The 19,308-nt window shown below is 41.1% G+C and overlaps 2 protein-coding genes across 2 annotated transcripts in view; both read left to right on the top strand.

Moving 5' to 3' along the window:
- The window catches only part of LOC139444859 (cyclic nucleotide-binding domain-containing protein 2-like), a 44,444-nt gene extending 40,059 nt beyond the window's left edge, over positions 1-4,385 (top strand). Inside the window, exons 15-18 of the mRNA XM_071225850.1 lie at positions 592-686; positions 865-936; positions 2,455-2,589; positions 4,218-4,385. Coding sequence (XP_071081951.1) covers positions 592-686; positions 865-936; positions 2,455-2,589; positions 4,218-4,385 — 470 coding nt within the window. The remainder of the gene's footprint in view (positions 1-591; positions 687-864; positions 937-2,454; positions 2,590-4,217) is intronic.
- A 9,314-nt stretch (positions 4,386-13,699) lies between these two features.
- Positions 13,700-19,308, top strand: part of LOC139445502 (sodium- and chloride-dependent GABA transporter 1-like) — a 46,369-nt gene continuing 40,760 nt past the window's right edge. The window contains exon 1 of the mRNA XM_071226644.1: positions 13,700-14,527. Within this exon, the coding sequence (XP_071082745.1) occupies positions 14,272-14,527 (256 nt within the window). The 5' untranslated portion in view covers positions 13,700-14,271. The remainder of the gene's footprint in view (positions 14,528-19,308) is intronic.

Genomic DNA, 19,308 nt, shown 5'->3' with positions numbered 1-19,308 from the left:
TCAACTCCCCAATCAACTACAGACGTTCCCTCTACATTAACCTGACACTTGTGAATAGGTCTTCAGCAACCCATGCTGGTCGTAAAAGGCGACTAACGGGATCGGTTGTCAGGCGCGCTGACTTGTTGCATGTTACTGGTTGGTGCATGTCGTCGAATCCCAACTGCGGTAGATCGATGCTCATGATATGAATCACTGGATTGTCTAGTCCAGACTCGATTATTTACAGACCGCGTTCATATAGCAGGAATACTGCTGACTGCGGTGTTACACAACACATAAACAAACAAACAAACAAACAACTGAACTGCTAAGACATTCTCAATCATAGCCAATCACGATTCCTGTCTTCGCAACTGTTCATACGTCGTCCGTGGCGGTCGGGTAGCCTACTGGTTAAAGCGTTCGCTCGTCACGCCGAAGACCAGGGTTCGATTCCCGACATGGGTAAAATTTGTGAAGCCCATTTCTGGTGTCCCCCGCCGTGATATTGCTGGAATATTGCTAAAAGCGGCGTAAAACCTTACTCACTCACTCACTCACTCATACGTCGTCCAGACGCACCTGCTCACCCACGTCTCGCTCCAACAGGTAAAAGGGATCGGGGAGACCAGAGAGCGTTGACAGCGCAGCCGCGTGGTCAGCGCCGGTCATCCGTCACTTTCCCGGACACACAGGACTATAAGGTGATTTGAATATATTCAGTAGCTCTATAAGCTAAATAATCTAGAACATGGCATTAAACCTCATTTCACCTCACGCCATCTTCATCTATAGAGTTGAATGTGCAGCTGACACAGAGTATGGCCATTGAAGGATGTTCTGTTCTTGTACCGTGTTCGGTGACTACTCTGTCTGTTTCAGGGCCGGGCCAGCTCGGCGGGGGACTTGCACGTGTTCATCAACGTCCAGACGCTCACCAAGGGGTCTGTGTTTGTGAGTGGACGTAGCGTTGCTGTCGCCAACACTACTCCTGTGTACTTCAAGCTTTGTACTGTAAATTCACGAATGACGGCATTCTGTTCACTACAGTTCTACGTTGGTAGAGGAATACAACCTTCTTGAAGGATTTCTATTCTGTAATATTTTAAAGCGTCGTTAGGGACCTCACCACATTTGGGCGTTCTTAGGCACCTCACTACATTTATTTAGGCCTTGTTAGGAACCTCAACACATTTAGGCCTTGTGAGGGACCTCACTACATGAAGGCCTTTTAAGGGACCTCACTACAGTTAGGCCTTGTGAGGGACCTCACTACATTTAGGCCTTGTGAGGGACCTCACTACATTTGGACGCTGTTAGCGACCTCACAACATTTGGACGTTGTTAGCGACCTCACAACATTTGGACGTTGTTAGCAACCTCACAACATTTGGACGTTGTTAGCAACCTCACTACATTTGGACGTTGTTAGCGACCTCACAACATTTGGACGTTGTTAGCGACCTCACAACATTTGGACGTTGTTAGCAACCTCACAACATTTGGACGTTGTTAGGGACCTCACTACATTTAGGCCTTGTGAGGGACCTCACTACATTTGGACGCTGTAAGCGACCTCACAACATTTGGACGTTGTTAGCGACCTCACAACATTTGGACGTTGTTAGCAACCTCACAACATTTGGACGTTGTTAGGGACCTCACTACATTTAGGCCTTGTGAGGGACCTCACTACATTTAGACGTTGTTAGCGACCTCACAACATTTGGACGTTGTTAGCAACCTCACAACATTTGGACGTTGTTAGCAACCTCACTATATCTGGGCCTTGTGAGGGACCTCACAACATTTGGACGTTGTTAGCACCCTCACAACATTTGGACGTTTGTCAGGGACCTCACTATATTTTTAGGCCTTGTGAGGGACCTCACTACTTGCTACTTCAAACGCAGCTAGACGCAGCTTCTCTACGCAAAACGTTACTGTTTATGGACCTGGCCAGCTTCCTTGGTAGTGTCATCATTGCTTGTGAATTTACTGTAGTGACACAAGGGGAAGCATATTTTTCCTGATTTTCTTTCATATTTACTACATAAGTAAACCTTTAATGTGTGTAGGCGTGAAGACATTAAGGAGAGAGATATCTACTGGAGGGACACCGTCTCTCACCTGATCTCGAACCTGAAGAGAGCTACGGAACACTTCAGGTGTTCAATGTTGGGTAGGGGCGGTCGGGTAGCCTAGTGGTTAAAGCGTTTGCTCGTCACGCCGAAGCCCCGGGTTCGATTCCCGACATGGGTACAATGTGTGAGGCCCATTTCTGGTGTCCCCCGCCGTGATATTGCTGGAATATTGCTAAAAGCGGCGTTAAACCATACTCACTCACTCACTCACTCAATGTTGGGTAGCTTAATGGTAAACGTGTACGCTCATTATTGCTGTGTTATTGGTGTGTGTTGCTGAATGCGGCGTAAACCCGCACTTACTCTGTGGAATGACCTCCTATTTCAGGGCATATCCGACCTGTTCTACAAGGACCAGCCTAACTTCGCCCTGACCAGCAATGGCGTGGAGTGTCTGCTGATCAACAAGAAGTTCTTCCTGGACAATGCTTCTAACGACTTCATGGTCAAACTCAGGGATGAGGTTAGGCCTGGTTCAATATCCTTGTCCTTGACGTTACACTTGCTATTGAACAGAACGTGTATCTATTTGTGGCTAACAGATAACGGCATTATGCATTGATGTCATGTGTCGTCCGTCGTCCGTGACCTTTTGATTTCTTCTCTAAAGCTTAATGAAGATGTTTAGCATACTTTAAATGGCATTAAGGTGAAAAATATTAGTTGTTGCTTTTTTTAAAATGAAAAACAAAATACACTTTAGAAAATTATTTAAGAACTTGCTGCTCGGGTAGCTCTTAGAATACGTGTAGGGACACATTGTGTTTCAACCTTGTTCATTCCAGTAAAATAAAAAAAGTTGAAAAGTACAATTGGTAAAAATTAAGACATGGAAACTATTTGAGAAACTTCTTTCCTGAAACCACTTGGTCCAAAGGGATGAAATTGGGCATAAACAATGGGCTTGTTTTTTTAAATTACTTGCAGAACTAAAATGGAGTTCAGATTTAATTTTTAAGATTTTATCTTTTTTCCTTGCATCCAGTTAAAGATCTTGTGAGTGAGTTTGGTTTTAACGCGGCTTTTAACAGTATTCCAGTTATATCACGGCGTGTCAGCTTAATGTGGGAGGAAAGCCCAAAGTGATGCAGATCGCAGACATTTACAATTTTGGCGAAAGACACGAGCAAGGGTTTGTATGAAAGAACCTTTGTGAAAAGAGTATGATTATAATGTCTTTCGGCATCAATATCTGTATTCAATTTTTACCTTTGTAGACAAAAATCTATGTTAAATTATCCCAGTACTGCTTTAACAAATAAGGTGATACTTTACATGTGTGTTTGTTTCCACGACAACGAAATAATTTTACACATATAACATACATTACAGGGAATCCTGTAGATGTTGAAACAAATTGTTAATATTGCCTTGTTTTCACTACCAAATTGTCGTGGAGAAGAACTTTTATCATAACCAGTGAAGAAAGCAGTGGGTTGTATTTGAAGATTTTTCGACATTACATCGAATCACCGTTTTTATTTGAAAGATTGATTGGACCTGTACCACCAATGTAATAAAAAAATGTTTTTATGTATTATGTATGTACGAATACCATTATACATATATGTGAGGCAAAGATAAAGTTTCTATTCATCTTTCAAACTATTACTCATCCCTATGTAACTTTTACAAACCAAAAACAAATAAACGCTTGCGGTAGGGAGCGGTATAACTCTGTGCGTAGCTTTGTTGAAATCCGTGAACTAAAAAAACAGTGACGTCACGATCGGTAGGGCGTCAGAAACTGGCTGTGACAGGTCAAACATAGTTTGCTGTCGTAAAAATGAGTAGACGAAATATGTCTCCATCAGCAAATGCAAGGAACGGGTGCTAGGCTAGGACAGGGTCTCAAGTGCCACAATAATCGGTGAAAAATAACAAAGGATCCGCAGGTCGTGGGTTCGAATCCCAAATCCACCCCGATTACGGCCCATGGTTTGGATACACCGATTCTGTACTTGTTCGTTTTACTAATGATATTTTGAGCTTTCCTCCAGCAGTAAGCTGATACGGAATGGTAAGCTGGAAAAATGTTCAATTCGACGCTATACCTGAAACTCACTTATTGTAGGACCCTTCCTATTGCAGACACTGCCTTACCCAAGCGAGGAAGATTTACAGCGCCACCTAGAGGAGCGCGTGATCTGGGATCACCACAAAAAGCAGACGGTATCCAATGTACTCCGCGAGATTCACGCGAGAAGACCTGGCCGGTACTTTCAACGTGTGGACAGAAACGCTGGTTTTACCTACTAGAATGAACTGAAGGAAACCATGATCAATAAATGTACATTGTACCTGTATCATTGGTTTGTTTATGTATAGTGACGTAGGACAATATTTGAAAGAGTGTGTGAATGGTATTTTAACGCTGCCCAAGCACGTCCTGTAAATAATGAAGTCTGGATCAGGCAAACTAGAGGTCGATGTTCTTGATTGTCACTGCTAAACCAGTGGTTGAGAGCATGAAGAACGAATCACTTCATTTGATTACTATGGCACCCAACCCATAAGCGGATTCGGGGGTGTGGGGGGTGTGGGGGGGGGGGGGGGGGGGGGGGGGGTGTGTGGTCTCTCACCCCGTCTATTGAAAAACAAACAGTAATGTGGTGTAGGCACTAAAATTATCTGAGAGGAGATTTGATGTTTTAGACCCCTCCCTTTTAAAAATACTGGTAACGCCCTTGCAATCAACCAATCAGCGGGCATGACCGCCTTGTCCATTTAAGTCGCCTTCTACGACCAGCATGGAGTTCTATGTCGCCATCCGGAATCCCCTCTGGGAGATCAACATTCGAGTTCAGTGCAATCCAACATTTCCATCAGATCTGAAAAGTTACAAAGTGGTTTTCCAGGTCATTGCCCTCAACCTAAAACACAAACTGTTCAGTTCTTAAAAAATATGGAAGCCCGCAAAGTTGAATCCAGTGTGTGACCTTCACCTTGTGTACATGTGAGGTACATGTGGCATGGGTGTAAGGACAATTTGATCACCTCGTCAGTGCGAGGGCCGATGTAAGCCGAATGTTCAACACGCTAAGCCCTCTGTGCTCGCATTGGTCGACAACTCCCGTCTAGCCAGCCAATCAATGCAGCCCGCTGGGAGGGCCAAGAAGCGAGGTGTAGGAAGCGCTCTTACACCAGTCTGCACAAGTTTGTAATATAGTTGTCACAAAATCCATGGAATGTGATAAAGTGATGTTTAAAACATCCCGTACCTTGTTAATCAGGCTAAACTGGGTAATGAAGGCATACACAAGTGGGTTCAGCGGGCAGGACATATGAACACTATCGCATGGCCTACTGGCGTGATGTCATGTGCACCGGAAATATCAATAAACACGATTAGTGAATTATGGGATTGTAATGAGCGTTAATCGCCCATCGCCAGGCTCTTCTCGCCTTCATTTCACCAGTGCCCTATTTATACGATCGCATGAGTGTGAAGTTCTATTTTGATATAAATGTACATTGCAAATGTATGCAAGTTAGTTTCTGACCTGGTCAGGTTCTTTGGAATCTGATGAATAATGATGCAATCCCTTGTTTGTAGGCGAACTGTTTTCAATATCACTTGTTTGTAGGCGAACTGTTTTCAATATCACTTGTTTGTAGGCGAACTGTTTTCAATATCACTTGTTTGTACGCGAACTGTTTTCAATATCACGCGTTTGTAAGCGAACTGTTTTCAATATCACGCGTTTGTACGCGAACTGTTTTCAATATCACGCGTTTGTAGGCGAACTGTTTTCAATATCACTTATTTGCAGGGGAACTGTTTTCACAGTCTGTTTGTTTTTTCACAAGGCCTTTCCATTTTAACGTTCTTGAGAAATGTGCGTGCGTGCGTGCGTGCGTGCGTTAATTCTGACCTGACAAGCAGATGACGTCATATGAAGCACCATGACATCTTGATGTCCTTTTAGGCCGGGCAGCAAACACCGCACTGGTGACTTACACAGTGCCACGAGCTAATTTGAATATCACGTGACCGGAATGTTCACGTGTATGTAAACAGACGAACCTTTTCAGAAATCAGAGCAGTCTGGCTTAATGCAAACCTTTCAGTGCGATTTACAGATTTGTTTGCATAATTTGCTACAGTGAGGGGTATGCCAGTGTGTCACGATAACACAGCGTTGTTGTGCTCGCAGGTAAGGATGGTATCTTAGACGTTTGTCAACATGACGTCGGTGTCATTGTGTACTTACAAAAAAAAACATTCATGAAAGTTATGGATGAAAGCAAAACAATAAATGGTGATGCTTACATTATTTCCACATTGTATTTTTGTGTAATCGTACAAAACATCACAGGTTTCATTCGGACACTTATCAATAAGAATAAACAAATGACTATGTCACATATGCACACACCATAAAAACACGACTGGTGAATCTTTTATATATTAAAATACAGTGGAATATACAACGTGAACGCAAGAGATTATTCTTCCATAGAATAACCAGTCTCGATTATCTGCCGAAACAGAACCATTGGACGAAAAATCCAAAATAATGATGAAAATTTGAAAGGATCACTGAAAATCAGCGATGACGCGAAAATGGTAAGCGTGATCTGCTCCATACCGTAGCATACTCCATACCGTAGCATACTCCATACCGCCACTCACACAGTTTCCATGAAAAGTAAGGTGGCGGTCGGGTAGCCTAGTGGTTAAAGCGTTCGCTCGACACGCCGAAGACCCGGGTTCTTTTCCCGAAATGGGTACAATGTATGAAGCCCATTTCTGGTGTCCCCCGCCGTGATATTACTGGAATATTGCTAAAAGCGGCGTAAAACCATACTCACCCACTCACTCCATGAAAAGTAAAAGTGTTAGTTTGTTGTCTTACGCCGAACACAGCAGTACTCCTGACAATACCATTAACTCGGGCGGTGCCATCCCCAGTGTAATCGGCTGGATGGCCAAAATTCAGGTTAAAGGTTCCATGGGTTAGGAGGTAATGTCACTCAACAGTAACCATCAGGGAGACAGGCTGTCGGTCTTCAGTGGCATGTGCTTATAACGTCTCAGCGTATCAGTCTCGTAACATTCAAGCAGCGGGTATTTACTTCTTTCTTTGGTTACACGTGAGGTGAGGTGAAACGTCGATAAAGAATTGAGGTTATTGCACTAATAGCGACGTGCATGCACGTGTGTGAAGTACCATCTTTCAACGTCCTTTAGTGTGACGTGGCCGGGGGACGAACCACTGACCTTCCGCTCTCCGGGCAGACGCTCTACCATTAGGCCAGGTAGGCGGTCACTAACACTTGAAAATAGAAGTTGTTACATGTACAGTAAAACAAGGATGGGTGGATACAGAGACACAATGGACTGTAGAACAAGGATGGATGGATACAGAGAAACACTGTACTGTAAAACAAGGATGGATGGATACAGAGACACAATGGACTGTAAAACAAGGATGGATGGATACAGAGAAACACTGTACTGTAAAACAAGGATGGATGGATACAGAGAAACACTGTACTGTAGAACAAGGATGGATGGATACAGAGAAACACTCTACTGTAAAACAAGGATGGAATGATACAGAGAAACAATGGACTGTAAAACAAGGATGGATGGATACAGAGAAACACTGTACTGTAAAACAATATGGATGGATACAGAGAAACACTGTACTGTAAAATAATGATGGATGGATACAGAGAAACACTGTACTGTAAAACGAGGATGGATGGATACAGAGACACAATGTACTGTAAAACAAGGATGGATGGATACAGAGAAACAATGGACTGTAAAACAAGGATGGATGGATACAGAGAAACACTGTACTGTAGAACAAGGATGGATGGATACAGAGAAACAATGTACTGTAAAACAATGATGGATGGATACAGAGACACAATGGACTGTAAAACAATGATGGATGGATACAGAGTAACAATGGACTGTAAAATAATGATGGATGGATACAGAGAAACACTGTACTGTAAAACAAGGATGGATGGATGGATACAGAGAAACACTGTACTGTAAAACGAGGATGGATGGATACAGAGAAACACTGTACTGTAAAACAATGATGGATGGATACAGAGACACAATGTACTGTAAAACAAGGATGGATGATACAGAGAAACACTGTACTGTAAAACGAGGATGGATGGATACAGAGAAACACTGTACTGTAAAACGAGGATGGATGGATACAGAGAAACACTGTACTGTAAAACGAGGATGGATGGATACAGAGACACAATGTACTGTAAAACAAGGATGGATGGATACAGAGAAACACTGTACTGTAAAACGAGGATGGATGGATACAGATAAAACACTGTACTGTAAAACAAAGATGGATGGATACAGAGAAACACTGTACTGTAAAACGAGGATGGATGGATACAGAGGAACACTGTACTGTAAAACAAAGATGGATGGATACAGAGAAACACTGTACTGTAAAACGAGGATGGATGGATACAGAGAACACTGTACTGTAAAACAAGGATGGATGGATACAGAGAAACACTGTACTGTAAAACGAGGATGGATGGATACAGAGAAACACTGTACTGTAAAACAAGGATGGATGGATACAGAGAAACACTGTACTGTAAAACAATGATGGATGGATACAGAGAAACAATGTACTGTAAAACAAAGATGGATGGATACAGAGAAACAATGTACTGTAAAACAAGGATGGATGGATACAGAGAAACACTGTACTGTAAAACGACGATGGATGGATACAGAGACACAATGTACTGTAAAACAATGATGGATGGATACAGAGAAACAATGTACTGTAAAACAAAGATGGATGGATACAGAGAAACACTGTACTGTAAAACAAGGATGGATGGATACAGAGAAACACTGTACTGTAAAACAATGATGGATGGATACAGAGAAACACTGTACTGTAAAACAAGGATGGATGGATACAGAGAAACACTGTACTGTAAAACAAAGATGGATGGATACAGAGAAACACTGTACTGTAAAACGAGGATGGATGGATACAGAGGAACAATGTACTGTAGAACAAGGATGGATGGATACAGGGAAACGATGTAAGTCCGGAAACCCGACTTCCGGACGATCTTGTTTGCAGCCTTTTGAAATATACACAAAAACCGTTCCCCACACCTGTGATCCTTTAATCCGGACATTTGTTAATCCGACCGATGACGAGCTCGGAAGAAATAATCTGGCTATGAGTCCAGAAAAATGTCGATTTATATTGATACAAAAGATGATTATCTGCTATTGAGGAAGTTCAAGCCGAGAGCAGAATTTCTGCAACTTCTGCAGGGTAAATAATGTGCATGTTTTGCAGAATTAAGAAGAAATAGTTTACCCAATAGCCTATAACCTCAGTGTAACCCTCGCCACTCGACGTGATGCAGGTGAGGTGAGACGAGATGGCGTTTATCGTCGTACATGTAGGAAGGAATTGGGTGCGTGTGCTTGAATAACATTTCATAGTGCTAGCCCACTGTGATACCATGCCGCACTTAAACATGGATACCCCACTCAGACACGGTATACTGACTCCGAGCCGACCAGTCCTTGGTTTAGCCCCTTCATGCCGAGCACCAGTCAGGGTAACAACAATTATCACATTTTAACTCGTTTGGTATGACGCGAACAGGGAATCGAACCACCAGACTAACCATTCAATATGTTTCGCCTCATATCATATACATGCACCCGTCAAGAAACGAAAATGGCTGCCGTTATATGCTCGGAATATTTCTTACAGCGGCGTTTAACACTCTCTCCGGTGAATAATTAATAGATATGTTGTGACCTTATATGTCCGGTGTGGTTTTCATAAATGACCGAATTGTTTGCCTCTCGAAGTGATTGAGTGAGTAATGTTTTATGCCGCGGTAATGGCAGTAGTCCAGCTCTGACACGGTGTAGGACACCAGGAATGAGAATCACACACTGACACATTGTGGGAATTGTTCTGGAAGTGTGAACACGGAGGGGGAGATGTTTTGGAGTACTCCCAGAATATTTTCTCTTGGCAGTTTTAATATCTCATAAACTGATGACACCCCGATGATTGGATTGTATTGATCTTAGATTGCAGGGCTTTACCTTCTGTCGAGCCTGAACAAAGAGTATGTAATGTGAGGACCTTCTTGTGGGCCATGTCCTTGGCTTGACTAAGTTTATAAGGCCAAAAAAGGGAAAGATTCTGCAGTCAAATTCCCAGTCATATGAGTTAGTGAATGAGTGTGTACTGTCTTTAAGCCTCTTTTAGCAATATTCCAGCAGTGTCCCCTGCGGTGGACGCCAGAAAAGGGCTTCACATATTGTACCTACATGTATGTACTCTTACCCAGCCAGATTTCTTCACTTTGGAGAAAAATATGCCCAAGAAACATTTTATTTTATATATTTAGCCTAAATAAACGAGATATTCTATGTTACAGACAGACAGACAGTTTATTCAGCATGCACGGCCATATGGCCCATAGTTGAGTTCAGTTTCAACAGATACATAAAAATAACGTTATCTTGCATTGCATAATATATTCTTCACCTGAGTCCAAATACATGTTTCAAATACATTACTAAAGATTTGATAACTTCTTCATTGGTCGAATTCAACAAATTGATCATTAATTGATTGCCTTTGTGTGTAATATCTAAATTAGGTAGAAACGTTTTATATTTTTCACATATAATATGGACATGAAACTCGTCTTTAATCTCCTGGTTGGTACAGTTAGAACATATACAATTTTCAAAATCACTATGCTTGGTTCTACGATATTTATTGACAAGGAAGTTATGGAGAGATATTCTAAATTTACAATGAGCTCTCAACAGATTTGTATCTTGTAATATGCTGAAATATTTTTCTGGTTGTAACAATGATTTAATACTAGCATAATGATAACAGATTTTTTTAGATATATATAGATATTCTTTATTACATTTATAAGTTGGAGTCCTAAGTAATGGTACGATATATGGGTGATAACATCTCTTGTTTGATAACAGTGTTAGAACCTACACCGAAACGTCGCTGTAATAAAGAAGTTGTTCATCCATCAATCTTATCCTTACTTAGTCTTTATTTAGTGCTAAAATGTGGATTACATCATCTTTTTCTTAAAATAAATGCTCGAAAGAATTATGACTTCATAAAATAAGCATGATTCAAGTACTAACCGCAAATAAATTTTATGATTATATTCTTTATTAAGAACTATATGTATTCTTCATGTATGCCAAAACATTGAAGACATGTAACAGACACATGTAAAGACAACTCAAAAACCGTGACATACTCATGATAATCACACATTATTCTGGTCCTCAAATAATGTAAAAAAATAAGCATGATTCAAGTACTAACCGCAAATAAATTTTATGATTATATTCTTTGGTAAGAATATGTATTCTTCATATATGCCAAAACATTGAAGACATGTAACAGACACATGTAAAGACAACTCAAAAACTGTGACATAATCATGATAATCACTAACCGCAAATATATTTTATGATTATATTCTTTATTAAGAACTATATGTATTCTTCATGTATGCCAAAACATTGAAGACATGTAACAGACACATGTAAAGACAACTCAAAAACCGTGACATACTCATGATAATCACACATTATTCTGGTCCTCAAATAATGTCCTTCAAGTTGAGGTGAGCGTGTTGGACTGCTTTATTAGACAAGCAGTTTAATAGCGCTACCCCACTGATATACCGTGCCGCAGATTAATATGGATACCCCACTTAGTCATGTTATACAGACTCTGAGCCGACCGGTGCTTGTTTTATCTCCGTAGTTCCGAGCGACAGGCGACTGCCTCCGTGGTCTAGTGGTAGAGCGTCCGCCCGGAGAGCGGAAGAACCGGGGTTCGATCCCCGGTCGCGTCATACCAAAAGACGTTAAAAGATGGCACTTGTTGTTACCCTATCTGGCGCTCGGCATTAAGGGGCTAAAACAAGGACTGGTCGGCTCGGAGTCGGTACACTGTGTCTGAGTGGGGTATTCATGTTAAACTGTGGCATGGTATCTCAGTGAGCTAGCACTATAAATCGGCCTCAGCCCTGACTAGTACAAGCAGCCACACACACACACACACGTGCATGCACGTCGTTTTATAAGTGCTATAATCTTGGACGCGACGTTAAACCCAATTTCACCTCACCTCACCGAGCGACAGGCAGGGTGACAACAAATATGTTTTAACGTCTTTTTGTATGACACAGGACATTGAACCACAGACCTTCTGCTCTAAGGACAAACCCTCTATCCACTAGACGACGGAGGCGTTTGTTAAAGTCCTTCACGGATGAACTACAATGATGTGAAACGTATGTGACACCCAATGTAAATATTGTAACAGTAACTTTGTTGGAGTTTGCTGTACAAGGTCAGGACTAATAATCACGGCGGCGATGGGGTAGCCTAGTGGTTAAAGCATTCGCTCGTCAGGCCAAAGACCCGGGTTCGATTCCCAACATGGGCACAATGTTTAAAACCCATTTCTGGTGTGTCCCGCTGTGATAATGCTGGAATATAGATAAAAGTGGAGTAAAACCAAACTCACTCACTAGTAATTATGTAATCGTAGCAATAGGGACGGTGGGGTAGCCCAATGGTTAAAGCGTTCGCTCGTCACGCCGAAGACCCGAGTTCAATTTGCCACCTGGGTACAATGTGTGAAACATATTTCTTGTATTTCCCGCCGTGATATTGCTGAAATATTGCTAAAAGCTGCGTAAAACCAAACACACTCACTCACTCACTCACTCACTTATCGTGGTGACATTTTAATGGCTGTAATAAACGCGTTGGGCAAAAATATACAGTATGTATCTTTGAAGTCTGTAGCCTAATGTATAGACTCAGTGTTATCTTCAAGGCTCGGAGAGCTTTCTTCGAAGTCAAACTGTCAGCGTATCTTGAAAATTTATTGTCCCCGCGTACTTGAAACCCAGTCTACAGGTGGAAGGGGGGTTAATGACAGCTGGTACCAAGGAAGACTAACGGGCAAGACTAAAAGACTATTGTGAGACTAAGTATACCATATCACCGACGCTCTGCAGGCTGATTAAGCTGGAAGCCCCGACCTGCTGATGAGAAATATATCATGGCAGTGACAGTGTAGAAACACCAGTCTCCCGCTTCATCGTTTCACAATTCCCAGAACAATTCGCCAGCTTACTTTATCGACAAGCAGTTTATTTTTTAGTGGTTTGATGACTGAAGCGGTCGACTTTAACTAACTCGGGCTCAGGCCAACCCGGCTGGGCTCATATGCAGGGATCATGCGCGACCGTGTCTCACACTGACATTAATAAGAGGGATAAATGATAGGTTTGCAACTCATCGACTTCCGATTGCAATCCCCCAGCCGTTACAACGCTTGGGTCAATTTTTCAATAATCTAAGGCCGATGGCCCCTTATATTGCGAAAAAGCTTCCCCACCGTCCGCGCGTGAGCTCGATCGACCCAAAGACTCCGATGAACTTTCTGTCAAATCTGAATTTCCTAAAGGCTCATTTCAGCGTCATCATGGGGTTAGGTGGATCATTCTATTTCATTTTGACAGAATAACTGTGTCCACTTGAGCTGATATACCACCGCGGAGGCACATGTGTTGCTCCTGTTGGTGACGTGCTTGCAGTTGAAGTGGGCTCTCTCATTCGGCAGTCAACGTAGGAACTGTCGTCAAATCGGAACCCGCTGTGTTAAGAGTTACCGAGCTGCCCCTGTTTGGAGTATTCAATGCGGCCCATTACTGAAATGAAAGGTCACGTGGGACAATGGGTACACACGCTATGTTAGCTATACCAGCAGGGACTCTTTTTTAAATCTCATGACAGTTCGTCATAGGGAAGATTGCCGGTAATTTCTAAATGGTCATTCGGGATCATTCAGGAAATGGTCGGATTTTAATTCCAGTGTCTCTCCGAAGGATGGCAACTCGGCCGGACGTCTGACGTTGTACTGGTCACAACGGCCATTGGAATTCAGTTTCGGACCTCTGCCTGTTTGCAACACAGGAACTTCACAAGATGCACTTTTCACATTCGTAAGCTTCAGACCAAAGGAACATTAAACAACATATTTTGGTGGCAGGAGATTTTTAAGTGAATTGGCTTTGTTTTATGTGGATCTGGTCTACGACCATGGAAAAACCGCTTAAAGAATCTATGGAGCTCAATGACTTTCGAGGCCCGGCACGCCCGAACTGTGGGGGTGAGCCAGTCCCCACCCCCCGGGCTGTGGAGGCGAAGCTGGACGCTGTCCCTGAGCGGGAATACTGGAGTGGAAAGATAGAGTTTGTGTTGTCGTGTGTGGGTCAGTGCGTGGGCCTGGGAAACGTGTGGAGGTTCCCCTACCTTTGCTATAGGAATGGCGGGGGTAAGTTATCAAAAATAAACACATTTGTTGTTTTTTGTTTTAAAAAATCCACATTGTGTCCATTTTAAAGATACATTTTTACCAAAACATGTCCGGCTAAATATTTTATCCACCGCTACGTTTTGTAAAAGAACATTTAAAAATATTAATTTGGTTTGGATAAAATTTACGTTATGAAATACCAAAGATTTTACATAATGAGTATTACATTAATTTCATAAAGAATTTTGTTAGTTAGCTATGTCCCTACATTCATGTTATTTGAACTTATGCAATCACTAAAAATATTCTTAAAAACGACAAATAGTCGTGCAATGGCACTGAAAAACATTCATAATTTTTTTTGTGGTCGTTCCAGCTATTGTGTAGTAGCAAGCAAATGCTTACTGGCGTTGTAACCCGTTGTGCAACAAGATAAGATAACGAGCTCATCTCGTGAAATCATCTTCACAACAATGTCGCCCATTTGTGCTATCCTCATTTACTACCTTGGCCGGCGTGGGAAATATGGCTGTTATTACAGTATACTGTTATTATTAACACACACACCCTCTCCCCCCTCCCCTCCCCTCCCCTCCCCTCCCCGAGTGTTACGGTCATTTACACGCTGATCACACACAGTCCTGAGTAGCAGTTCTGAAGCGATTATGTCTGTGACGAGGATTTCATATTGGCAGACTTTTAACTTTTAACAATAAGCGACGGAATCAACATGGCTTGCATTTATTTATGATATATTTACGTATTATATATTACGTCACCATTACTAAAATATCCGTCATCATGCTTACTCTCATTTAAAACTTTTTTCGTTCCCTTATCATATATTTTACTACTGTAGGCGATATTAGAGCTCATTTAAACAAGAAATCATTTGACACTTTGATTATGATCAAAACTAATATGGATAGTTTTGGTACAAAGGTTTTGATTTTTTTTAAATTTCACTTGTGAGTATTGTTTTATACGAAATGTTTTGCCGTTCTTGGTAGAATGGCCACTCTATGTAAACAGTCTTGAAAAAGAAAGTATACACTAGAAAATTGGATTGGATATCAAAGAGTTACTAGGCTGAAAACAGTCACGGAAAGGCTGCAAAATTCAGGTCCTAAACCCAACTATGACCCACGTATGACAAAAATCAACATCGACTTACCATTTCTTGTTTTTTTCATTTCTGGCCACCATCAAACATGATTTTACCCGGCAGTTATAGACAATTATTATAATTAACATCAATAATACCCACACGCCTCTCTTATATCAGTCTGAATGTTCCATAATAGCATATCTAGTAGGAACTATAAAACGTCCACGCCAGGGAATAACCTCCGTTATCTGCCGAAACAGATTCTACTGGGTGTCAAAGGTAAAAATAATGGTGAAAATTATATGAATGGATCACGGAAAATCAGCCATGACACCAGGTGTTGCGCAAACGGGGCAAGCATGTCCTGCTCCACCGGTAGTACCCGCCACTCACACAATTTGCATAAAATAGTGTTTGTTTGTTTGTTTGTTGCCTGACGCAGCACAGCAGTTCTCCCATCATACGACGGGGGCCTGTAAACAATCGCGTCCCGACCAGACACGCTGTGACGGTGACCAGATAATCCAGTGATTGAATTACGTTCGTTCGACGATAAGCATCGTAGGTGCGATTGCATCTTGGGAGCAAAACGACAGGTGTTTTTTGTCAGTTACAAGAATAGTTTACTGGTATGTTTCCTTTCATTATGGTTTAGACCACGAACCTTAAACGGTTAAACAATCTGATGCTACATTGTAATCGTTAATGTAAATTTAGGTATTAATCCCTAGATAAGTTTCGTGTTAATTTGTGTTTAGTGTTTCAATATTCTGTTTGTATGACCGTATACTATAATTAACTATTGTGCCTTCAACTAATAACATGCACTTTTATATTCACATTTATATATCCATAGCCTTTTTATTATTCACCAGTCCTATATATTCTTTTAGTCTATATTCTAATGCGTGCTGCTTATTTACCATTCAACAGTAAAATGTAAGTGTTCAAGATATGTCTAGGTGTTAGGATTTGCAGGCGTGTGAGGACTTAGATTAGAAGTACCGTTATGAGTACATATCCGATGCAATATACATTCCAGCTTGATGAAAGTACAATAATTTGTACTTTATGAAGAAAGTGTAATCCCAAATATAACATTTGTTATAGATTCTAGAATGCCTTTCAAACAGATGATATATCAATCTTGAGTTAACTTTGTTGCACGGCAAAATTCTTTTTCACACCTGTAGTTGTCTGTTGAAAATGAATTGTGTTTATCTTTCTTTATCAAAGCTTGATATATGAGCTCCAGAAACTATTATTCTGGCACAAAAAGAATTTTGGGAAAAGCCCAATTCCTGTAAAAACAAATCGGAATTTGAGCCCTTCAGTTGAGTTACATTAGTCTGCAATAGTGAGTGAGTGTGGTTTTACGCCGCTTTTAGCAATATTCCAACAATATCACGGCGGGGGACACCAGAAATGGGCTTCACACATTGTACCCCTATCGGGAATCGAACCCGGGTGTTCGGCCCGACGAGCCAACGCTTTAACCACTAGGCTACCCGACCGCCCCTGTTTACAGTAAGGTTATAAGAGGCGACAACATGTTGAACGACAACCAGCAACACAAACATGAACATTTGAGTAAGGTGAGAATACAACTGGAATATTCAATACAATTTTAAATTTGATATCTCAAAAGATTGCTTTTGATCTATTTGCACCATCTGGGCTGATGCACGTTTCAACAGGACCTTTTTCCAGTATATTTCCGCATGCTTCAAGAACAGTTCGGTCGGTGACCTGTGCCATTCCCTGTCTGTCTGATGAATACGATAATTTTCTCAGACGCTGAGAATTGTGATAAGCTCCTTTCCTTTTCAAGAATATAAATCCCTAGAGGGAAAATAGTGTGTCCAAAATTTGCCAATCCAAATGCATTGAAATTTTTAATCAATATTTTGACTACCGAAATTGATGGGCGGAAAACAAAGCGAAGTGTCAGTTTGAATGAGTGTCGAAAAAAGTATTTTAATTTGATTCAATGTTTTTTCTTCCTCTAGTTCAGAGAATAAGGTCAAACGTACAAACAGGTCGAAAGCGTCCGGAAGTTTGAAATAAAAATATTTCAATTATCCCAGGAATTCCTTAAAAAGTGACAGGATGCGGGAAGAAATAAACAGTGAGGAAAGGGGCCTCACTTAAGTCAATACTGGCATTGTGGGATCTGTTGAAGGAAAATATTCGCTTGAATAAAGGTTCCAAATCTGATCGTAATGACAAAAAGACACAGCTAATTAGGGCTAAACTTTGTGTGAAGTCATCGATCACAATCGCCGGTAACCTTCTCTGCCGTGAATGGTACTAATTCTCTGCGAGGCACTGTCGCCAGTGCCGTCAGTGGTAGAAATCCGACAATTGTCGAGGACAGCCGAGTATTTTCGTCGCATGGCTGAATATATTTCTATATGGCAAGTTTCATCTCATCACTAAATATTGGTCCTGAGTAACGAGGATCTTATTTAGTGTCTTCATGTGATCACAGCGTCAAGCTGTTCACACAGCTGAGGCATCCCATCAATATACTTGGAGAAAATCACACTCCCCTAATCCAACTAAACTGTCACGTGACCACAAATTAGAAAACTCTGTGAAGCGAGATTCCATCTGAAGAGGAAACATGGAAATAAAAGGAAGGGAAATACGGCGCGATGAGTTATAAATCTACCATATCAAATCTGACACAGTTTGAACTTTCCGCACTTCAAAGATTCTTTAAGTGAAATGCATTGGGCGTCACCGTTTATTCATATTATTACCATCAGTTTTATAAAGGTTATGTAAAAAAACTAAAAATAGTGTTTAAATGTTAAATTATGTTTCCCTTATTTTAGATCTACTCATCTAAATGATTGTATCTGTAACTTACTGGTCATTATACTGGTAAAGGTACCACAACAAGAGACCATGCATGCAGATCTCATCAATTCTCGTTTTATAACACGTGATCAGGGTAACCGGAAGTGACGTTGCACTGTTGACTACACACACTGGCATGTTCAATGAAAACTAAACTAATTGTTAAGGGTAAAGTTGTACAACTACGAACAAGCAATTAAAAAGGGAAACGATTTTAGTTTGAATTCGCACTAAAATCGCACTTTACTTGAGCTTTAATGTAAACATCTTTGAGACACAGAAAGCCGCGGTTTGCGCATACATGTTCCGAGGAATTATTCAACGTTTAGAAATAGTTCGCCGTCGATTTATCGTATTAAAGTGAACATTAACGACAGTCCAAGCTGTGCCTAGTAACTCAATGAGTGTGTGTTACATTTGGCATCCGAGAATGTCTCCGAGTTGGCGCTTAATATATTTACTGAAGATTTACAGAAGAAAAATATGTTATAAATGACTGTTCTTAATGTTTTGCCGTGTAGAGTTCTAAACCATGATGCCATAGCAGTGACTTTGAAATTCCACATGAACATGTACACTGGAACCTCGTTATTACAGACACTCCTCATTCTGTTATAAATACCTTAAGGCATGGTGTTACATTATTCGCTCTCTGTGACTCATCAATCTAGGTTATTGGTCCTGAATGGTCCAGTTTAAGGAAGTTCAACTTATAAGTTCACTCATAACATACTCAACAGATAGACAGAGGCAAAAGAAGATGTGTAATTATGTTGCTTTACCAAAATGTTATTTTAAGATATTTCGGGGATTGCAAATTTAAATA

The sequence above is a fragment of the Haliotis cracherodii genome, unplaced genomic scaffold (genome assembly GCF_022045235.1).
Source record: "Haliotis cracherodii isolate W230 unplaced genomic scaffold, xgHalCrac1.p SCAF_6, whole genome shotgun sequence".
Classification (NCBI taxonomy): Eukaryota; Metazoa; Mollusca; class Gastropoda; order Lepetellida; family Haliotidae; genus Haliotis; species Haliotis cracherodii.
Note: the sequence above shows the minus strand (reverse complement) of the source record. Positions and strands in the feature narration are given on the sequence as shown.